At 38.9% G+C, this 23,355-nt stretch overlaps 3 protein-coding genes across 6 annotated transcripts; 2 read left to right on the top strand and 1 right to left on the bottom strand.

Annotated features, from left to right (window-relative positions):
- Nucleotides 1-466: 466 nt before the first annotated feature.
- On the top strand, nucleotides 467-5,364 carry LOC131002338 (protein ALP1-like). Its single transcript, XM_057928829.1, has 2 exons — nucleotides 467-1,485; nucleotides 5,298-5,364. Exons 1-2 carry the CDS (start codon nucleotides 467-469, stop codon nucleotides 5,362-5,364), a joined length of 1,086 nt encoding a protein of 361 aa, XP_057784812.1.
- A 2,445-nt stretch (nucleotides 5,365-7,809) lies between these two features.
- Nucleotides 7,810-16,591, bottom strand: LOC131002352 (nucleobase-ascorbate transporter 1-like). 4 transcript variants are annotated; one of them, XM_057928848.1, is made up of 15 exons: nucleotides 16,254-16,589; nucleotides 14,333-14,412; nucleotides 12,680-12,856; nucleotides 12,484-12,584; nucleotides 12,314-12,389; nucleotides 12,168-12,227; nucleotides 11,894-12,081; nucleotides 11,681-11,777; nucleotides 11,496-11,582; nucleotides 11,323-11,381; nucleotides 11,236-11,250; nucleotides 10,124-10,200; nucleotides 9,966-10,043; nucleotides 8,303-8,463; nucleotides 7,810-8,190 (listed from the first exon to the last, which is right to left on the bottom strand). In XM_057928848.1, exons 1-15 carry the CDS (start codon nucleotides 16,327-16,329, stop codon nucleotides 7,978-7,980), a joined length of 1,545 nt encoding a protein of 514 aa, XP_057784831.1. In that variant the 5' UTR covers nucleotides 16,330-16,589; the 3' UTR covers nucleotides 7,810-7,977. The 4 variants fall into 4 exon arrangements, with proteins under 4 accessions (XP_057784831.1, XP_057784830.1, XP_057784828.1 ...); XM_057928847.1 differs by having other exon boundaries at nucleotides 14,333-14,430; nucleotides 16,254-16,587; XM_057928845.1 differs by having other exon boundaries at nucleotides 14,333-14,404; nucleotides 16,254-16,587.
- Nucleotides 16,592-18,329: 1,738 nt separating this feature from the next.
- On the top strand, nucleotides 18,330-20,774 carry LOC131002351 (clathrin coat assembly protein AP180-like). The gene has a single exon (XM_057928844.1). The coding sequence runs from the start codon at nucleotides 18,583-18,585 to the stop codon at nucleotides 20,392-20,394; it is 1,812 nt and encodes a 603-aa protein (XP_057784827.1). The 5' UTR covers nucleotides 18,330-18,582; the 3' UTR covers nucleotides 20,395-20,774.
- Nucleotides 20,775-23,355: the final 2,581 nt, after the last annotated feature.

Genomic DNA, 23,355 nt, shown 5'->3' with positions numbered 1-23,355 from the left:
CCGTCGGACGCGCCCATTTAAAAAAAATCGAAATTCGTTTTTTTTTTTAAATAACCGTTTGATAACTTTTTTTTTTTAAATGGCCGTTGGGGCCAACGGCTGAATTCAACATTTTTTATTTTTATTTTTTTCCCCTTTATCTATATATATCACAACTTAATTCCATTCATTTCATTATCTAAAAATCATCTCCTCATCAAAAAATTCTCTACAAAAAATGTCTTCCTCCTCATCAAGCCACGAGGACGAGCGGCGTGCTGAAGAATTTTTCAATCTTGTGCAAGAATTTAACCAAATTGTTCAAGATATTGGTGATCCAGATGAGCAACCTCGTCGTCGGTGACGAAGCGTGGCAAAGAAGGCCTACATTCGTCGGGACCGTGAAGCCGGCGCTCTACGTTTGCACACGGATTACTTTGATGAAAATCCGATCTACCCCGACAACATCTTCCGCCGCCGATTTCGGATGCGTCGTGCGTTGTTTTTGCGTATCGTTAATGTCGTCGCATCTGATCCATACTTCCAACAACGCACGGATGCACTTGGGAGGCCCAGCTTCACGCCATTGCAAAAATGCATTGTCGATGTTCGTATGCTAGCTAACGGTGGGGCAGCGAACCAATGCGACGAGTATCTCCGGATTGCAGGGTCAACCTCGTTGGAGTGCTTGCGCAGATTCAGTCGAGCCATTATTCAACTCTTCGGCGCGAAATACTTGAGAAAGCCGACTTCCGCTGACTGTCAACAGCTTCTAGCAATGCACGAAGCGAAGCACAGCTTCCCGAAAATGCTAGGGAGCCTTGATTGCATGCATTGGCCGTGGAAAAATTATCCAACGGCATGGCAAGGCGCATACACTCGCGGCGATCAGGGGGAACCGACCATCATCCTCGAAGCCATCGCATCGCGAGATCTATGGATCTGGCATGCTTTTTTTGGGACTCCTGGTTCGAACAACGACATCAACGTGCTCAACAACTCGACGTTGTTCAAAGATCGGCTGCAAGGAATGGGGGTGCCAGTCACATATCAAGTCAACAACGCCTACTACACAAGTGGGTACTACTTGACTGATAGCATCTATCCCAATTGGCCTGTATTCGTGAAGAGTCCTACACATCCTACGGATTCGAAGAGGAAGAGGTTCAAAGTGATGCAGGAAGCGACTCGCAAGGATATTGAACGAGCCTTCGGCGTCCTTCAAGCTCGTTGGGCAATCGTCAAAGGCCCATCGCGTCTTTGGAGCAAGGAGGCGATGAGCGACATCATGTTCACGTGCATCATTTTGCACAACATGATCATCGAAGATGAAGGCGAGCACGCAACACAGTGGGAAGAAGACGCCGACGAAGCTTCAAGTAGTGTCGCATCTCAACCTCGTGCCGGTGCTCCGTCGGATTTTCGTGCATTTGTTGCACGACAAGCATCCATGCGAGACGCGGAGATGCATGCTCGCCTCACTTTGGACTTGAAGGAGCACATTTGGTCTCGTTTTGGTCCGATTGAGCCCTAGAAAATTGTTCTAATTTTTATTTTTTTTATTGTATTTAAATTATGTCTTTAAATTATTGTAATGTAGAATTTTAATTTTAATAAAATATGAATTTTAAAAATAAAAGTGTAGAAATGTGAATTTTGTGGAAATGGAGATCCACCTAAGACACAATGCATTGGAGAAGGGTGTGTCTTAGGTGGGGACCACTTCTAAGACACTTGCATTGGAAGTGCTCTTAAAACACTAATCTACAACTCCTTAATTTTCGTGTCGAAACCAAACGTGTCAAGATTCGTGGGACGGAGAGAGTATCTCATATTTTTATGAAGCGAATCAAATCAATATCGATCACGAATCTAGTGTCAAGACAAAGAAAATGAAAATGAATCTATAAATAAGTTTGATAGAAAAAGAAACTGCTTATGAATCAATAACTTTAATTTGATATATCTCACTCCTAAACTTGGATTATGCTTTGGGATTTACTATCGATTAATTAAATAAGAAGATCATTACTTTTTTTTTATCAAATAAAGATCATTACTAATTGTTAACGCTTGCATGCACGAGATTGGATTTTAAAATTATGACCAATGATGTTCATGTGAAATTTGAAATGTGATTTAATTTATATTATTGATGATATGCATATATAATTCATTCATGTTCGTTGACTTGTAGATTACTTAACTTCATCTATAAGATTGAGAAACTCATGTGCTCTTTCCTAAAGTTTAGGATATTATAGGTCAAACTAAAGTTTGGGCTATTATTTACTAAATAACCCTTATATATAAAAAAAATATATATATACTCCCTCCGTCCACAAAATAACCTAGAGGAGGGAGTGACACTGGTTTTATGAAGAAAAAAAAATTATTGAGTGTATTGAAAGTGGAGATAAAATTGTTGAGTATATTGGGAATGATGATGAAAAGTTGTACTAATTAGTACTCCATTGAGAATGGTGGGGTATATTCCAAAAATAGGTAGGAAGTTCTTTTGTGAACTTTCCAAAAATGAAAAATATGAAGTTCTTTCGTGAACGAAGAAATATAAAGTACTCAATGTTATGAAACTGTCTCTCGATGCATGAATGCATGAATAGGTCATTCTTTATCGAGCATTCACTCACTCAAATTCCAGACATCGGGAGAAAATGAAGTGATTGACGGTAGCTTTTCATTAATGGCTAATTTGGACATTCATTCAAAATGTGGGTGGTTTTCATAGAGGGAACAATAGCAATTTAGCCTTTATCATAGACACCCCTATGGCCTCTGGCGCTCTATACTCAAGATCAATCAATCAAACCCCTCATGTTTTAATTTAGGTGCAATTTAGTCTCACCGTCTGATAGTCAACTAAGGCCATTTATAATTTTTTTTTACTGCACCTCCTATCTCTCTCTGTTTCTGACGTCACCGGCGAAGCCGTTCGGCTCCAAATAAACGGCTCAGATCAGTCATCTTTTATGGGTCACCGAACACTTCCTTCATCGGGTTTCATGGCCTTCTACCCACGTGCCATCGTCGCGTGGACGAACTCCATCCCTTTAGTTCATGGCCACTGGTACGATATGCTCTCCACGCGTTGTCCCTCTAGGCCCTGAATCGGAGCCAGAACAATCTCACAACATTTTTTTGAAAATCAGCAAATCAAATTCATTCTTTCTAAATTGAATTGTTAGCAAATCAATTTATTCAAAAATCAACAAATCAGATTCAACTAATCAACAAAAATTAAACTCGTGTTTCGTCTTCTCTATCAAATTAAAATCATGGTGAAAGAGAGGTGGGGGTTAAGGAGCGGTGGCAGCGGCTGCTCTTCATCGTAGAGAGAGAGAGAGAGTAGCAAGTTTAAGAGAGAGAAGTAAGAGAGAAAAATAATTTTTTTGGGAGGGAAGCGAGGTTACGTGATTTAGAAAGGAAAATGGGAGAGCGAGAGGGAGACACCGGTGGGTGGTCATGGTGTCCGTAGCGGCAGCACTCTTCGTCGGGCAGGAGACGGCGACACATGAGGAAGAAATGAGGGAGAGAGATTATGAGTAAAGGAAGAGAGAGAGAGCAGTGCAATAATTAACAAAAAAAAGTTACAAGCGGCGTCAGTTAGCCGTTATAGACAGAGGGGTTTAACTGCATCCAAATTGAAACATGAGGGACTTGATTGATCGAATCTTTAGTATAGGGTTCCAGAGGCCATATGGGTGTCTATTATACGGGTTAAATTGCTACTTTTCACTTTCATATATTTTTAAGTCTTAAATATTAAATACAATCCCATGGTTGTTCCCTTGGGGCAAAAATAACCCCATGGCAACGTTCGTCGCATGTAAACCCCAGGGTCTCAATTAGTATGCAAATTCATCTACCTATCTAATAGACGTTAGCCCGCCGTTAAAAAATAGTTGGAATAAAAAGAGTGAATGGAAGTTCTTTTAAGAAATATTTCTATTTTAGTTTTACATGCATGTAGACCTTTTTTTATTATAAAAGTCTGACATGATATATGAACACTTTTTTTAGTGAACAATCTCCATAATTTATAAATATATTAATATGAAATAATTTCTTTCATTTTTATATATAAATTATAAGTTCTGCCAAAATATGGTGTCCATAGAAATAAGCCTGAGAAAAAAGTTCATTAGGAATGCTGGAAAGTAGAGCAGGCAAAACGGGCGGGTCGTGTTGGCCCGGCCCGACCCAGCGGGTTTTTGAGATTGAGCGGGTCGGGTCGGTCCGACCCGAAATCGACCGGGCTACTAATTTTCAGGCCCAGCCCAGTCTCAATCGGGCTATCGGGCGGTCGGGCCAAACCCGCCCAATAATTTTTTTTCATTAAATTATATTTTTATTTTTAAAAAAATTAAATAAAATAAATCTAAATAATAATTATTATAAACAAAATAGAAATATAAAATCAAATTTTGCTAAGCTACCTGCACGAAGAATATGGGTATTGAATGTTACGAGAAAATTAAACATGAAAGGTGTTGCCTACCTCACGTGTGCCTACCTATGTCAAAAAAAATTAAATTTTTATGGTTTCTGCTATGATTAATTATTATGGCTAATTAACAAAAATATATTATTATTTGACGTGCTTCAAAATTTAACTAACAAGATCTAACTATCTAGGTCTCACATGGATCAATAAATTAAGCCAAACTATACTTAGTGGAGAAATATCATATATATACAACTTTTTTTAATACATATATACAACTTTTTTTAATACATATATACACATATATAAAGACTATTATACGTGAGCAGCTGCAATAACATTAAGGTTCCAGCCATCTTTTTATACATATATACACATATATAATGACTATTCATAAATCATAAGCTTCCAGTTCCAGCCGTCTAAAGTTGGGAAAAAAAAATCATTTAATAAGTTATACCTAAACTCAATATGCTTCTTAGAATACTTAATTAAAATTAGAATAATAAAAATAAATTTTAAAAATTCAATTGGGCGGGCTTTTTAGCCCGAAAACCACGGGCTTTTTAGCCCCGGGCCCGATAAGCCCAGCGGGTTGATTGGGCGGGCTTTTTAGGCCCGGGTTTTTTTGGGCCTACATTTTGTACAGCCCAGCCCAGTCCTAAACACGGGCGGGTCGGGCCGAGCCCATTTTGCCAGCTCTACTGGAAAGTTATCATCAGTTATATACAATGGCTATGCGTTTGTTTGTTTTTTCTTAAATTGCTCACTGCATGAAATAGCCCCTTAAGAATTATTTGTATATGGTTTCTTATGTTGTGAAAGACTCTTGTTTACCATTTGCCCAATACAGGAAAGAAGCTGATTTTCGTAGCCATTTGTTTGGGGATTGTGGTAGTTCAGAAGCATATGTGGGCTGACACGATTAGAAAGAAAAAAAACCTGGTATAACGTAATTTTGATCACAGAAGAAAAGCATATTTTTTCCTTTTTATTTTCTTTTTTTATCTTCTTATTTTTTGTTTTATTTCTTTCTAAAATTATGTAATTCAACTAATTATAAAATATTTAATATGCATATCAAATTAAAGATCACGATAAAAGCTTTAATTATTTAAATATTTGATTTGAAATTTAAAAGTTATACATTTGTTTAAAAAGTACTCCCTCCGTCCACTAATTCAAGACCTACATGAAAAACACGGATTTTAAGAAAAAAGTGTATTATTATTAATTGAGTGGAGAAAGGGACCCACAAAATGTATTGTTTATTGATTGAGTGGAGAAAGGGACCCACAAAGTGTATTACTCCATTTATTAGTTGAGTGGAGAAAAAGTGTATTGATTATTGGGACCCACCAATTAAAATATGAATAAAAACTTACTAAAAATAGATAGGCCTTGAGTTGGTGGACGGACCAAAAAGGAAAGTAGGCCTTGAATTAGTGGACGGATGGAGTAATTAAAAAAAAACATATCTCTTCTCTTATCACTTTTTGAATAAATCTATTTTTATTCCTTTTTCATAATATTAATTTTTATTATTGTAAGTTCTTTTTTATTTTTTTAATATTCATCTCAAATATATTCAGATAATATATATATATATATATATATAATAATAATTAAGTTGGTATCAGTTTTATATAAATATAAAAGGGTAAATATCATATTAAACCTTAAACTATACCCGCTTTATCAAAAATACCCTGAAACTTTCGAAATGCTCTCAAAACCCTCAAAGTATCAGGATTTTATCAAATATATCCCGCATCTATTTTCCGGTCACCAGAAATATGACGTGGCTCGCCGAATGCCACAGTGTAATTTAAATTCTATTTTTTTAAATCCATGTCATTTTTTTATTCTCTTTTTTTGATCCATGTCATTCTTTTATTCTCATTTTTTTATTCTCTTTTTTATGGTTAACACTCACCCACACACCCAATACGGAGCTCATCCCCTTCCCTTCTCTCGGTTTTCGCCGCCGCCGCCTGAGGCCGGCCAATGCTCGGCGCGAACCGGCGCCGTCCGCCTCCACGCCGGCGTCTCTCTGCTTGAGCCGACGCCCCTTCTTCTTCTCCATCGCTGAAACACACCCACACACATCTCTCGTCTCTCTCGCTCTCGATCGCTGTCGCGCCGCGCTACCACGCTTGGAACCACCGTCACCCCGACGTCGCCGCGGCTGAAGCAACGCCGCCGCCCGGATCTGCTGCTGCTTCGCCCGGAGTCGAGGTCGCCGCTGCTGAAGCAACGCCGCGCCGCCCGGATCTGCCGCTGCTGAAGCAACGCCGCCGCCCGGATCTGCTGCTGCTTCACCCGGATCTGCTGCTGCTTCGCCCGGAGTCGAGGTCGCCGCTGCTGAAGCAACGCCGCGCCGTCCGGATCTGCCGCTGCTGAAGCAACGCCGCCGCCCGGATCTGCTGCTGCTTCGCCCGGAGTCGAGGTCGCCGCTGCTGAAGCAACGCCGCGCCGCCCGGATCTGCTGCTGCTTCGCCCGGAGTCGAGGTCGCCGCTGCTGAAGCAACGCCGCGCCGCCCGGATCTGCTGCTGCTTCGCCCGGAGTCGAGGTCGCCGCCCCCTGAAACCCTGCGTGGGGCTGCTACCGTTTCGCGATTTCGATTGATTAGAATAAAAGAGAATATAAAAGAATGACATGGATTAAGAAAAGAGAATAAAAAAATGACATGAATTTAAAAAAATAGAATTTAAATTACACTGTGGCATCCGACGAGCCACGTCATATTTCTGGTGACCGGAAAAGAGATGCAGGATATATTTGATAAAATCCTGATACTTTGAGGGTTTTGAGAGCATTTCGAAAGTTTCAGGGTATTTTTGATAAAGCGGGTATAGTTTAAGGTTTAATATGATATTTACCCAATATAAAAATGCTTCTTGTACATTGCATGTGGTGCAAATACTGGTTAAGATTAAATGATAATGCACGCTGGAAATACCATACAATTGTGGGTTGAAAGGATCTATTGAGACTAAATTACAACGAGGCTGCCAATGAGGCCTAGCTCAAGTGGCAAAGCTGAGGCACCCAAATGCTCACTTTTGTAAGAGGTCTTGGGTTCAATTCTGGTGTAGTTTTCTCACATTTGTGTAAGTAGAGGTCCCGCCTGTGTGCAGTGCAGTTTTTCCACAGTGTAGATGTCTCGCCTGCGTGACGATAACTTATTTGATTTATACTAATAGATAACTCGTGTAATTAAGAAAAAAAAGTTACAACGAGGACTACTTATAATACATAATTTAATGCTCAATAATATACACATTCATGGATGAACTTCCTTTTCTTTTTCGTGTTCATAATAGAATAAAATAAAACAACGACTTTATAAAAATAAACATATTAAATTAAATGCATTTGATATAATAAAATAGGAGGAGAATACACATCTAATTCCTTATTCGTCGCTAGACTTCGAGGCCCTAAAAAAAATTGAATCGTGTTGGAGAAACAAAAACAATAGAGCAAGAGAAGAAAAAAAAGAAGAAAACTAGAGACACCACAACTACTACTAGGTAGGAGGGAAGAATCTATTGAGATTAAACGGCAACGTGTAGAACTCCTCGTTGCGATTATCGCCTCGGAAGGTCCGGAACTTGACCCACCACGGCATCCCGCGATCCTTCTTCGACTTCTCCACCTCGATCGTGTTGTCGAGGAACACCGCGATCATCAGCCCCACCGTGGGTGGGGACATGAATATGGTGTTCAAGAACGCATTGAACTGTACAACATATGAAAACATCAGATTCATTTAAATCTTATATATACTCACTCTCTATTCCGCTATTAATGGCCTATTTCTTTTGAACACGAGTATTTAGGAGGGGCCTTACCCATCCTGCATTCGTTTGGACCAGCCCTCGGCGGTGCGGGGTCCAGTACTCATTGAAAAATTGGGGTATGGAGATCCCGAGGAAGAGAGAGAGTCCGATTATGAAGAGGTTCCTCATGGAATTCATATTAGTGAACTGGAGAAATGATAGGCCAACAGAACCTGAAATTTGGCGGGAAAAAAATCATTGTGAGTTTAATTTTTTAAGAAATACTCATTTTGTCCCGTAAGAATGCATCATATTTTTCATTTTCGTCCGCCCATAAGAGTGTATCACTTTCATTTTGGACATAGCCCCACTTTATCCTTTTAACCACAACCACTTATTAATTTCTACATAACCCCACAATCAATTAAACCACAACCACTCATTTTCACTCAACACTTTATCTACCATTTTTTTCTTAAAACCCGCACCATCCCTTATGTGATACACTCTTACGGGATGAAGGGATTTTATTATTATTATTATTATTATTATTATTATTATTATTATTATTATTATTATTATTAATTGGTTGTAAATTTATAGATTATTAGTGAATTTTGATTTTTTTTTTTTTTTTGTAAAGTTGGTGAACAATGGCAGAGGGAGATAGGGTGGGGGAATTGAATCCTACTGGGATTTTGGAAAAAAAAAATAGTAAGTATTATGTAGATTATATATTTATTATTTTAAAAATTAAATAAATCTAACAAATTCTTCATTAATGTTAATAAACTTAATTTTACAAACCATATCTTTGTATTAATTGATAATTTATAACATCAGAACTAATTTATTATAAAATAAAATTAATTTTGTTTGGTTAGATCTATGCTTGTATTTATTATAATTGCATTAAATTATTAAAGTGCATTTAATTCATTAAAATGTGAATATTAAGGCATAATAGAGGAGCAAATTGAGTTGTGAATAATTAATTATAAGTCATATTGATAGTTTATTGCAAATTTATCTTCTACAAAATCATTCTAGCTTAAGTTATATCTACATGGTTCAATATAATACTATTTTTTTTCTTTGATGTATTGATTTTATAACAAAATAATGCTTGAACAATATTTTTATGGTTATAACATAATTAATAAAATATTATAATTATATTACAAATGTTGTTACCTTAAATTTTATTTGAAAGTCTTAGACATTTTTTTGCCTTTTCTAAGAGGACCATAATGGTTCCACATTTTCCCGTGATGACTCAAACTTCCGACCTACTAATTGGAGAAAAAGATCTTACCAACTTATATGTGTTTCGTCGTTATTAATTGGGCCCACCGAACAAGTTTTTCTAACTATGTCATTGTTGGTAAATAAATACATAATTTTTTTTTTAAAGTGGAATAGATACATAAACTTTGATTATTTCATATTTCCCCAAAATTAAGATTTCAGCCAAATCAAACTAATGCCATCAATTTTTTTGAAATCATAGCCCCAATTTTAGAAAGTCTAGTCTTACGTCTAAAAATTTCGATGCCACGTCAATTTCAATTTAACCGAAATCTTAATTTTTAGAAATTTTAGAAGTCATCAAAGTTCGTATATTTATTCACCAATTTTATAAAATATGAGGAAAACCCAAATTTTACTAATAATTTGTAAATTTACAGTCAATCGACACTTTTTTTTGTAATGAAGCGATATCGAGATATCGTACCTATGAGGCCGAATAGAACGCAGTATAATGCAGCATATATTGGAAATGGGATTGAAGCAAAAACAGCTCCAAATTTCCCTACACAAAGATCAAAATCAATAAAACAAGAAAAAGCGGATATATGATATGTGCATCGACTATAGAGAGTTGAGACTGACCTAAGATGGAAAAGAATATCATGAAGCCGGCCGAGATCTGAACCACTCTCCGGCTTCCAACTCGAGTTAGCCCTAACTAGGGGTGGGAATTTCGGGATCGGGTAATCGGGTACCCGATACCCGACCCGAAAAAATCGGGTATCGGGTACCCTATACCCGAAAAATTCGGGATCGGGGTCGGGGTCGGGTATTTAGGGTGTGAAAAAATCGGGTATCGGGTATACCCGATCGGGTATCGGGTATACCCGAATTACCCGATTTTTTAATTAATATATTTTAAATTACTCCCAATCCCAGCCCACTCCGTTCCCGTTCGGCCCGTTCCCATTTCAAAGTAACCCCCAGCCCACTTAATCCCCAATCCCAGCCCTAAGTAAACCCCCCCCCCTTTCCTGCCGCCGCCGCCCCCACTCCAGCCGCCCCAGTCGCCCAACAGTGGTAGCCGCCGCCTCCCGCCAGCCCACTTAATCCCCGATTCCCAGCCCTATATTTGCTATTTCTTGGTGCTAAAGTTTTGGTGTGAAGGCGAAAAAAATATTGTGTGTTCATTGATCGAATCGAATCAAAGTGATGAATTCTAGGTGTTTCTTATTGAAATGCCGATTCTTGGTTCTTCTTCCCTCTCTACGTCATTTTCTCTCTCCAGGGTCCTGCAATTTTCAGCTTTATTTGGTTTAATTTTGTGAAAATTTTTGATATGATTGGGGGAATTTAAATGGAGCCGCGTGTGGGGAATAGGTTTCGGTTGGGTCGAAAAATTGGGAATGGCTCATTCGGAGAGATTTACTTAGGCATGTTGTTCGTGATTTCGGTTGGGTCCCTGAAACCACCGACTCCTTCGTCCTTCCGTGTCTCTCAACTCTCTGAAACCACCGACACCATCACCGGTACCCTCAACTCTCTCTCTCTCCCTCTGTGTCTCTCACCTTCAGACCGGGTAATTTCGGGTACCCGAATACCCGACTCGGGTACCCGAGTCGGGTATTAGGGTACCCGATTTCAAATTCGGGGTCGGGTTCGGGTAGTGGGTTTAGGGTATTTTCGGGTTCGGGTACCCGATTTTTTCGGGTAGGGTACCCGAACCCGACCCGATTCCCAGCCCTGGCCCTAACAGCCCGACGTTCTCCCTAAAAAACGCTCCCACGTCAAAATTCTAGTACTCGGACTAACTAAGCAAACAGTTTGTTGTTGATACGTACACGGATACAGTAGAGCCCGTCCCCGTGCCAAAGAGCCCGTCTAGCAGGACGCCTATGCCCTGCACACGAAAAAAAAAAAAAAAAAAACGAGCCACATTACGCGATACTAGTCAGCCGGGCACCACTGCATCACATAGTAGTAACAATGCTATCAGAATCATCCATGGCTGCACCTGCCAACCGATGCCCCGGCTGAGCACGTATGCTGGAGGCGGGGTGGCTATAGCCAGACGAGACGCTGCCTTGTACGCTCCGGTGGACTGCAGCAAGCATCACCACCAAAACAGATACTTGAAATACAAACTCAACTCCCATTTGGAGAGCATGAACTCACTAACTAAAGAGTGAGCCTTGTTACCTCAACCATCGAGACGAGCACGGCTGACATCATCGCGAAGGAGTGGCCAGCGGCGAAAGTAGGCGGGCCCCACTGGAGAGGATAAGGGAACTTGAACCTTGACATCAGAAAAAAAAAAAAAAAAACAACAACAACAAAAACACATCAATCAGCCTAAAAAAATTGAGTCTTTTTTGTTTTTGGTGAGGAGTGGTGTATATAGGCAGCACGAACCACGGTGCGGTAGATATGAGATTGGCTCTGTCTGTCCGACAGCTGATCTGAGTGGCGTGTGGCCTGCCCCGATAGGCGCCACTAGCCGTGAGTACGAGGGAGTATATCCAGATAATGGCGACGCAGATCAACACGGGGAAACGTTCAAAGATGGGGAAGTCCCTCATTGGCTTGATATGCTTCAGATACTGCAGTAGGGAAAGAAGAAAAAAGAAAGTGTGTTACTTGCAAGAATGTCGTGATCAAGAGCGCGTTTCTTGCAGGATTTACTCGCCTGAGACAAGCCGATGACCAAGAAAAGACTCGGCAAACCAATCTCCACACAGTTTCCTAGCTGCACAGCATCTGAGAGATTAGTAGAACATATAGTGAAAGAGTGTACAAGATTGTTGCAAGAAACGAGTGAACCTATGCGCTTACGGAGGGGAATCCTCGTTGGAACAACCCTAAACCAACCAATCCAACGACGGGTGCCATCCCCAGGGGGCTGAAGAAGCTGTCAAGAAACAGAATAGAATTGATCAAGAACATGTCCAAAAATGGAAGCTGTTTTGGCCTAGTTGGGGAATTTAGAAACTATATATATATACCGCGAAAAAAGACCCCAAACTTGGCTGTAGCCTAGAATGATTTGTATACTAGCAGCAACAATTAGAGCTCCTTGGATAGCTCTCATGGTTTGTATAAATCTCTGCAAAACATAAGAGAAAAGGCGTAAGGTGAGCTCCCTTTTTTCGTCTCACATCATGCTCGTTGAAGAGAGAGGGAATTGGAACGGGTGCTCACTACGTGAGGCTCCTCAATCCGGAGCAGGGAGGAGTCGTTGATAATGTATGCTATGGGAACAACATAGGCGAATGAGCCTCCGACCACAGCAGGCAACCTGGTTCCGAAGAGTGTCTGAAGAAGCGTGTTGATGCCACCAACGAACAGCAATGTCTGAATGACTCGCGCCTTATCCCCCTTCGTGATAAGAAAAACACATTCTCAAATCCAGTTCATATCCACATTATACATACATAGATAGATGAATACATCTCCAAAGCCTTAAAAAACTGCTAGAATTGATGGTGTGTCTGAAAATTTCAACAATGAAACACAAGTAGTACTACTTCTTGATATTATGTCCGAAGCAGCTGCTCGAATTTCTTAGGATAAGCAAGCGAAACATGATTAAAGAACACGAAAATCTTGAAAGGGCACCGGATTTTAAGGTATGTAAAAAATGAATCAAGATCTGCAGCTGCATAATTAGACATTGAAAAAAACAAGAAGAGCAGCTTCTTACATCACAAAAGCCTTAAAAAAACTGCTAGAATTGATGGTGTGTCTGAAAATTTCAATGATGAAACACATGTAGTACTACTTCTTGATATTATGTCCGAAGCAGCTGCTCGAATTTCTTAGGATAAGCAAGCGAAACATGATTAAAGAACACAAAAATCTTGAAAGGGCACCGGATTTTAAGGTATGTAAAAAATGAATCAAGATTTGCAGCTGCATAATTAGACATTGAAAAAAACAAGAAGAGCAGCTTCTTACATCACAAAAGCCTTAAAAAAACTGCTAGAATTGATGGTGTGTCTGAAAATTTCAATGATGAAACACAAGTAGTACTACTTCTTGATACTGTATCCGAAGCAGCTGCTCGAATTTCTTATGATAAGCAAGCGAAACATGATTAAAGAACACGGAAATCTTGAAGGGGCAGCATATTTCAAGCTATGTAAATAATGATCAAGATTTGCAGCTGCTCGAATTTCTTAGGATAAGCAAGCGAAACATGATTAAAGAACACGAAAATCTTGAAAGGGCAGCAGATTTCAAGCTATGCAAACAATGAATCAAGATTTGCAGCTGCTCGAATTTCTTATGATAAGCCAGCGAAACATGATTAAAGAACACGAAAATCTTGAAATGGCAGCAGATTTCAAGCTATGTAAACAATGAATCAAGATTTGCAGCTGCTCGAATTTTCTTATGATAAGCAAGCGAAACATGATTAAAGAACACGCAAAATCTTGAAAGGGCAGCAGATTTCAAGGTATGTAAATAATGATCAAGATTTGCAGCTGCTCGAATTTCTTAGGATAAGCAAGCGAAACATGATTAAAGAACACGAAAATCTTGAAAGGGCAGCAGATTTCAAGCTATGCAAACAATGAATCAAGATTTGCAGCTGCTCGAATTTCTTATGATAAGCCAGCGAAACATGATTAAAGAACATGAAAATCTTGAAAAGGCAGCAGATTTCAAGCTATGTAAACAATGTATCAAGATTTGCAGCTGCTCGAATTTTCCTATGATAAGCAAGCGAAACATGATTAAAGAACACGTAAAATCTTGAAAGGGCAGCAGATTTCAAGGTATGTAAACAATGAACCAAGATTTGCAGCTGCATAATTAGACATTGGGAAAAACAGAAGGGCAGCTTCTTACATCACTTCCACCCATCATAGGCACGAGCATTGTCGGAATCATCACACTCGTGCCAAGTACTAAGATGTAATTCTGAAATGCTAACAAAACGGTTTCAGCTGCAGATAACAAAATACAACATCAGAGAATTAAGACCACATAACTAGTAAGAAGACTCGACTTCTGTTCCTTTTTCATGCCTACACGTCGTGTATCTGCAGGATTCCCTATTGAACCCTTCGCCTCTAAACAGCTAACGCGCCCTTTCTACTTTATTCGACACTATAGGAGAACAAGGCCTACTTCCCATGTGTAAAGAATTACAAGAAAGATTTAGAATATAGTTTCAGACATGGATGAAAATCGTGACATTCATTATCCTACATTTAGTCTGTCATGATTCAAAACCTTTATGTGTGTACTGTTTTAACCACATTAACTACAGCATGTTTTCACCTTACAACATAGTTTCATCACTAAATGAGCATGAAAGTAGATTTCTCAGTTTCCAAATTTGTAAGAAAAAAATCAATTCAATTAATTCTCACCAAACCAAGTACTACATTAATAAATAATCCTTGCTGCCTCTCAGACCAATTGAATTCAGCCAGGAAATTAAAACATAGCTTGCAAAACTCTGGCATAGTTTGAAGGGAGTTCAATAAAGTCGACAAACGGTACATAAAAGGCGGGAAAATGGCTCAAAAATCGAGATGAACCATCACTCTTCAAGATTTCAACTTTCATTTACTTCAAACATAATGCAATCATGATTCCAACACAAACAGTTAGCAATGAGCATTTTTGGATCATACACTTGCACTAAATTCTTGATAAATAAGAAAAAAAAATCCCATAAAAATTGAATTGCAGGGGACCATTATTCTCCCACTAAAACCAACCAAATATCTATGTACCAAACACTCATCAATCCCAACAGCAGAGCTCCCCACCTTTAATGAGGCCAAGCCCCACTTCACTCTTTAATCCCACAAAATTCCTTTTTTTTCACACGAAAAATCGCATTTTCATCTCTTATTTCAATAATTTCAAGAAACATCTATTTATCTAAATGATGTCATTTTTACTGTCGCCAAATAATGCAAGTAACAAACAGAATTAGTTGGACCACATAACTTCAGCCTCAGACATTCTCATTTATTGTAAAAATTGTTTCTTGATTGTAATTCTGTGCCATACCCTACCCCCCTACCCCCTACCCCCACCCCCCAACTCCACCCCATAAAGCTGGAATATGCTAACTGTAAATGCATAGGCAAAGTCGAAATGCATTAATACAATGACTAATGTTGTGCTACATACCTTATGCGAGCATCATTCGTGAGCATTGTTATATACTCCCTCTGTCCCCCAAATAACTTTCTATCTATTTTGCGACACTGCCCCACCACTAATAACATCTCATTTATTTTTTCTTTTCACATTTTCATCATTCTCAATACTAACTATAACATTTTTTCACAACTTCCGATACTAATTATCACTTTTTCACCACGTCTGATACACTCAACAACTTTGTCTTAAACTCTCGTGCCCCTCTCTCCTAGACAGTTATTTGGGAGATGAAGGGAGTATTTATTTTGATTCTAATACCTCAAAAAGCGTTGTTGACGTCATTAATTTATAAACTACATAAAAATCAAACCTCATTTTGTTCTTTCTTTCATTCATTTGAAGCTATAGGGAAAATGAACCAATCAAGCTATAATTTTTCATATAATTTGTAAAATTAATGACTTCAACAATAATTTTAGAGGTACAACACTAACATGAACTAAACAAAGGCGGCGCTCATAAAACGTACGTGGCATAACATAACATAACATAACATTCCTCTTAAGACAACAAAAATGAAAAACAGAGAAAACAGAGTGTGAGTATGAGTGTGTGTTGTGTGTGAAAAAGAGGAAAGGAGACATACGCCATGGAGGATTAGAATCAATGCAGTACTCGAGGTCTTGGAGCTGCTCCATGGGAGGGTGTAGAATGTCACCCATTCTCTCTCAGGCGAGGTGAGAGAAAGCAGAGAGAGAGAGAGGGAGGGAGAAGGAATAAGGAAGAAGAAAGTGAAAAAGCGGGGGCGACAGCAGATAGAAAAGTTGGAAAAAGTGCAGCCGGGAAGAATATATAAAAGAGGGGAACAAATATGGTGCCACTCACAAACAGTAAAGTGAAAAATGGGAATATATTTATGGAGTAGATTATACATACAAGATAATGTATTTATACACACACTACACACAGTAGTAGAAGAAGCACTACTGCGTCTCCTCATATCATGCGGCGATAGGCTTTGGCTTTTTGAATTTATGCCGAATCTGTTAATTTGTTGCTTCTCTATCTCTTTCTTCATTTATTTACCGTTGAAGCCACTGCAGTTTAAACAAACTATAGGGAGTAATAATAAGAAAAGGGTTGAAACTTGATTGTAGGTAAATACATGAAACTTCTTTAAAAAAATTCACCAATAATTTTTGTTTTGAAATCATGAAATATATTACTAGTATATACTTAAATTTTAGTTTTTAATCAATATTGTTAATTAATACAAGAACTTTCAATCCCGAATTAAATTTTTTCCAATAATTAATTCTTTGTGGACACCGAGCTGATAACTAAAATCGTGTGTTTCATATAACATAGAAACAACGTAATTTTCTTCCTCTAAAATCATGCTCTTCGTCTACTCGTAACATAATATGAAAGATGAAGAAAATGGCGTCGTTTTTATGTTATGTAAAAAATACAGTGTTTTAATTATCGATCATAATGTCGTGTAATAAAATTTCGGGGTTCATGTAGGATTAATTGTTGCTGGAATCTTAATTCGAGCCAAACTTCAAAATGTTAATGTTCATGTGTTAATTGATAAAAAATAGTGTTGGTTAAAAACTAAAATTTGAGTATAATTCGTGCGTTTACAGTTAATTAATTAATCCTTAGGAAAAATAAAATATTTTGTTTAGTATGCAACTTAATTTAATTTAGTTTAATTTTGTCTTTTCGGCACACAAATTTAATTTGTTAAGCATATAACTATTACAAGACTTTTTTCATCATCATAGACTTGATTGTATGGAGTCCAAAGTTCATTTGCTAATAAGTTAATTGTACAGAGTTCAATGAGCAATCTGAATGTAACATTGGAAAATAGCATGAAATGGTTGAAAATAGCATGAAAATTGTTGTCACGAAACTCTCTTTTTTTTTCTTTATTTCTTTTTTTCTTTTTTCTGACCACTTTCACTAACCAAAATTCAGCAATATGAAAATCATTGGAAAACTATCATCGAAAACTTTTCAACTATACTTTTGAGTTGTCCATCAAACTTCAAAAAATCAAGTTATTGGCTATCGAATTTTATAATTTTATATGTAAGTCAAATTTTTAAAAAGTTAAAGTTTATGGAATCGATTATAGTATTATTTTTTAACTATCAACAACATTAAGTGATCAATCACATCTTTAATTCAGGCTTCATTGGGCTGCACCTCCTAATATGGCTAAATGTAATGAAATTAATTGAAATATTTAGGGTTTGACTTTTGTAGTTATAGAACTTATAGTTATAGTGTAGTCAACCCTATGTATATTGCCTGGCTAAAAAACCATATTGTACCTAAATTCTCAAAATCATAAAATTCAGAAATCACCATTAAATGGCCTTTGTAGGTAGCTTTAGAAATAATTATACCATAGTGCAAAATATTCAAATCATTTCCCAAACAATTGACCAAACTAAAATAGTCCACAGCTACATATGAAATCGCAAACAGTAAAATCCAAAGTCAAATAGCATTTTTGTAAAGATAATAATATAGGTACTCAAATTTTGATTGACTAAAAATTTAATTTCTTGCTAAAGAAAAGTACTTGATGGAGAGAGTTTTTAGGAAAAATATCACCATTCCTCAACTATGAGAAACTAAATATTCCCCCTTTTTTTATGCATTACCATCCATTCCCCCTACACCCACCCTATTCCCACCCACCCCACCCCCCCAAAAGGGTAAGAAAAAGATTCAAGAACTTCAAAAATAGTCCCCTCCACTTCCCATTTTGTTCTTGGTTGCAAACTCATTGCAAGAACTAACTTTTATTGTTAGTATTCACATTTTTTTTTCTAGAATTCCAAAAACAAAACATCAAGAAAGGAAAAGAAATAGAACCAAGAATTGGCCAAATTCTAAGAAAATTTGAGAGTGGTCATTGCTGATGATGAGATATTGAAAAATTCCCATCATCAACAATGCCAAGCAAACTTCAAAGAGCCATTGGTGCAGTCAAGGACCAAACAAGCATTAGCCTAGCCAGGGTCTCAAACACCACCTCCTCCTCCCTTGAAGTTGCTGTGCTCAAGGCCACCACCCACGATGACGACCCCATCGACGAGAAGTTCGTCCACGAGGTCCTCCTCCTCGTCTCCTCCAACAAGTTCCACGCTGCGGCCTGTGCCCGTGCCATCGGCAAGCGCATAGGCCGCACGCGGAACTGGATGGTGGCGCTGAAGTCGTTGATGCTCGTGCTCCGGATCTTCCAGGACGGGGACCCCTACTTCCCCCGGGAGGTCTTCCACGCCATGAAACGTGGCGCCAAGATCCTCAACCTCGCCTCCTTCCGAGACGAGTCGAGCTCGAGCAGCCCGTGGGACTTCACGTCGTTCGTCCGGACCTTCGCCCTATACCTAGACGAGCGCCTCGAGTGTTTCCTCACGGGAAAGCTCCAACGGAGGAGGCACGTCAACGGCCTGGTCAAGGAGAGCCCGACCTACCAACGGGTCACGGCCCGCGGCAGGCGGCCTAGTGAGCCGGTCCTGGATATGAAACCGGCAATGCTCCTCGACCGGATCACGTACTGGCAACGGCTGCTCGACCGGGCCATCGCCACCCGGCCCACCGGCGACGCCCGGATCAACCGATTGGTCCAGACGTGCCTCTACGCCATCGTTCAAGAAAGCTTCGATCTCTACAAAGACATTTCCGATGGCCTCTCTCTCATTCTTGATAGCTTCTTCCATTTACAATTCCAAAATTGTGTCAATGCCTTCCACGCCTGCGCCAAAGCTGCAAAGCAATTCAAAGAGCTAAACAATTTCTACACTTTGTGCAAAAGCATAGGCGTTGGCCGCAGCTCCGAGTATCCAAGCGTGCAATCAATCTCGGAAGACCTAATTGAGGCTTTGCAAGAATTCTTGAACGAACAATCTGCTTTTCTCTCATCCAATGCAAAGGCCACGCCGGAGAAAGCAAGAGAGAGAGGGAGAGAAGGGGAGAGATCGTCGTCGTCCGAGGTGGGATCGCCGTGCACCTCGCTACAAGACCTAATAAACGCCACGGCGACGAAGACGGCCGCGTGCCCGGCCATCTCCATCGATCTCGAGGCCTACGCCGAGCCCCCGCAACGAGACGAGGCATTCATGATGAGCGAGACGTCCTCGGTCCGGTCCCTCCCCGTCACCTACTCGATGGTCGACCTCATCTCGCTATGGGACGGGTCCGACCTCGACGACCGAGAACAACAACAACAACAGCAACAACAACAACAACACGGCTCAGCACACTCGTCGCCCTACGACAACTGGGAACTCGTGCTAACCGAGACACTAGCCTCGCCATCGCCATTGCCGTCGCCGTCGCCGTCACCGTCACTACTACCAATGCCTAATAACAAGCCAACACAGGCCGCGGAGGTGGGCCCCTCCGCGGCCTCTGCTGGCCCCGTGTCAGATAATTGGGAGCTCATTTTATTTGAGTCGGAGCCGTCTCCGCCGCCGCCGCCGCAACCCTACCTACAAACCTACCCAATGCTACCAAACAACTACTACAATCCATTCCTAGTGGACCCCATGGAACCACAAGGCCTTCAACATAGTTTTTCATTGCCTGCATTCCGTGCAGTTCCTCCAATTCCAATTCATTTCCAAAATCAAACACCATTTTTATGTCAAAATGAAATCGATCCTTCGTTTTCGAGGAGTAATTCATTGGATCAACAATTTTTGGCGCGTGAGCAGCAACAGTGGTTGATGAAGCAAAACAATGTCATAGCCAAGTATATGTAACGTAGCTTAATTAGCATAGTTGATGGAGCGGACGATCTCGTGACAAGAGGCGACATTACAAGAAAACACAGCTCTAACGACCGAAATTTCCATCCCTGCTCCCTCGAAAACGGTCGTTATATGCGTGTTTTATTGTAGTGCGATAAGGAGTTCGATTCTTACCACCAATGCCTTTTACTACTTAGAATTTTACTATATAAAAAGCAGTTGTAAGGAAATTCTATGTGTACTTGAGATTATTGTTTGCTTTCTTGGTTTTGTTTTTAAGTGACATTGTTGTATATGTTTATTTTGAGTTTGTATTGAGGCATAGGTTTGTGTGTATAAGGCTCTAAATTATTGGTTTTGTTTTGAATGACATTGTTGTACGTTTGATTTGACTTTGTATTGAAGCATAGTTTTGTGTGTGAAAGGCTCTAAATTATTGCTATTGTGGGTTCCCTACAAAAAAGTTTCTGATAGTGATATGAGAATTGGTAGCTAGTAATATTCGTGTCATGAAAATTAGTAGCATTTAAGTGTAATTATTAGTGATTAGCTACAAAATCATATGTACGTATCACTAATTTTTATGACATAAATAATAACTACCAAACCTCATGTCATTAGTGGATTTTTTTTTTGCAGTGGTTTAATTTATATTAGCGTATCACCCTTGAATTTGTTTGTGGTTTTGACTTCTAATTAATTGAAATGTATGCATCATATAAAAGGTTACATAATAACTCTACGAGGGTAACTGTGAATTTCAGTTTATAACTCAAATTTAGATTTATCTTTTATATGTCCTCAATTTTTTGAAGTTATTTAATTATGATTATAATCACATCCAAATTATGATAGCGATTGTTATTTGTTGAAATTACACCTGAAACGATAACCAATCGACGTGAAATTAAAGCCCAAAGTATTCTACTCTATCGTTATCGGTGAGCGTAAAAATTGCGCTTGAAAGGTGGTGTTGTTGCACTAACATCCAAGCGTAATTTCGGCCACACAAGTGATCCGATAACGATAGGCTACCTACCATTAGGAATTCTCTTTAGTTTAGAATATAGTATTAGGTTATGGTTTTGTGGCGATTGACCATTGTTTCAAGTGTAGCTTCAGCAAAGAACAACTATCGTTATATTTTTATGTGACAATTTCTCAAAGTTCAAGATATATACTCCACAAATGAATTGAAATTAAGGTTACAAATTGAATGTCGAAAAAAAAAATTAGACTATAAATTATGATTAACCCTTACTCTACTGCAATAAGTGGTGGAGAGTAAATTTATGATTGACTATTGAGAGTTCCACAAATTTATTTTTAAGTCATATACAAATCATTGTTTGATGTGATTATGTACCTTAGTATCCTTTATTTAACATAAAGGACATTTTGCATTTCAACTTACACTAAGAAGGTTTTTATGCTTCACCGTAAATTAATGATCCCTTGTACAAAACAAAAGGTTAATGATTTCCATTGAGTTATGACTCTTATTGGACCTCAAGAATAATGCACATTTGTACAATTGTTAATAAAGTGATGGCCTAATAGTTAATAGATGAGATTTAATGTTCATAATTTTGTGTGTTTGATCGTATATCACTATTATATTTACAATTTTAGTCTCAATATACCAATTTTAGTAAATAAATTACATATAATCCAAATTAGTATTGGGAGCGGCACACGGCCTTTTTCCAGGTTTTGGGTGCGCTCGTACCTGGGGCTGTGGCGTTCAATCTCCATTGGATGCTCACCGATGATTTTCTTTCTTTCATCAGCATTGAGCTTTATGGTCACCAATTGGACTATCATTGTGAAATTGGTGATGGGGTTTTTAACCTTTTTTTCTTTAGATGCTTGTTTGTCGGCTTGGCCAGGCTGAGGTTCTCGTTCTTTGGTTTGGCTCGTGCATGCTCTCTCCGATGGCGAAGATGCCCGGAATAACTTAAGGGCGATAGTTAGGCCGGAGCTCCTGAAGTTTTTTCACTCTTCGTTGTCGTTTGTTTTTTGTTTTTTGTCCTTTTAGACGGGTACTCTTTTTACTTGCTAAGGGTTTTCCCATTGGATTTTCCTTAGCAAGGTTTTAACGAGACTCGGTCTTTAGTCTGCTTTTCTGTGCTTTCAAGGGTTTTTCCAGTTTTTTTCCTTTTTAATTTAAATCGCTATTTAATAAAAATAATCCAAATTAGAGCATCTCCAGTCGTCGGGTCGAAGGGAGCGTCGATCGGGGGCGCTGGGAGGGTGGCCGCACTGGAGAGCCGGCCTGATGCGAGGCCGAGTCGAAGTGGAGACCCGGGGCGAAGGAGAGAAAAGATGGTCGCGTGTGGGAGACGCGCGGAAATAAAAAAAATGAAAAATTACAAGAAGAGATGAGAGATGGGGGAAGAAGAATTTTAAAAAAAAAAACGAAAAATTTACAGAGAGGGGAGAGATGGGGGAAGAAGAAGAAGAAAGAGTGGGGTGGGGTGGGGTGGGGTGGGGCGGTGGGTGGTAGGTAAAACTGATTTGACTTTTTTAATTCTTTTTAATTTTTAGCCCAATTTTTAATTATTGTTATTTAATTCATTGTATTGTATTTAAATTAGTATAATATTTATTGTTAATTTTAATTATTTTATTTTTTTATTATTAAAATTATGTAATTTTTTAATTATGTCTTTAATTTTATTTTAATTATTGTAATGTTTAATTTTAATTTTAATTTTAATGAAATTGAGAATTTAAAAATAAAAGTGTAGAAATATTTATTTTGTGGAAATGAGGATCTAAGAGCATCTCCACTCGCCGGTGCGAGTGGAGGATCGATCCGGGTCGAAGGGAGGGAGGCTGCACTGGAGACACGCCCTGATGCGAGGCGGTTGAAATTCTATTTTTTAAATTTGAAAAAGCCGTTGCAATTATTTTTTTTTAAAATTTCGACTGTTGCTGTTTTTTAAACGGCTATTTTTTGTTTTTTGTTTG

This window comes from Salvia miltiorrhiza, unplaced genomic scaffold, assembly GCF_028751815.1.
Source record: "Salvia miltiorrhiza cultivar Shanhuang (shh) unplaced genomic scaffold, IMPLAD_Smil_shh fragScaff_scaffold_112_2, whole genome shotgun sequence".
NCBI classification, from domain to species: domain Eukaryota; kingdom Viridiplantae; phylum Streptophyta; class Magnoliopsida; order Lamiales; family Lamiaceae; genus Salvia; species Salvia miltiorrhiza.
Note: the sequence above shows the minus strand (reverse complement) of the source record. Positions and strands in the feature narration are given on the sequence as shown.

What these genes read in the sequence shown, in the direction of transcription:
- LOC131002338 (XM_057928829.1), top strand. Translation starts at nt 467, where the DNA reads ATGCGTCGTGCGTTGTTTTTGCGTATCGTTAATGTCGTCGCATCTGAT. An exon ending in GACTTGAAGGAGCACATTTG is followed by an intron (nt 1,486 to 5,297) that starts GTCTCGTTTTGG and finishes TGCCCAATACAG; the next exon opens with GAAAGAAGCTGATTTTCGTA.
- LOC131002352 (XM_057928845.1), bottom strand. Translation starts at nt 16,541, where the DNA reads ATGTATAATCTACTCCATAAATATATTCCCATTTTTCACTTTACTGTT. An exon ending in CTATGATGGGTGGAAGTGAT is followed by an intron (nt 12,857 to 14,332) that starts GTAAGAAGCTGC and finishes CTTATCACGAAG; the next exon opens with GGGGATAAGGCGCGAGTCAT. An exon ending in GGATTGAGGAGCCTCACGTA is followed by an intron (nt 12,585 to 12,679) that starts GTGAGCACCCGT and finishes TATGTTTTGCAG; the next exon opens with AGATTTATACAAACCATGAG.
- LOC131002351 (XM_057928844.1), top strand. Translation starts at nt 18,583, where the DNA reads ATGCCAAGCAAACTTCAAAGAGCCATTGGTGCAGTCAAGGACCAAACA.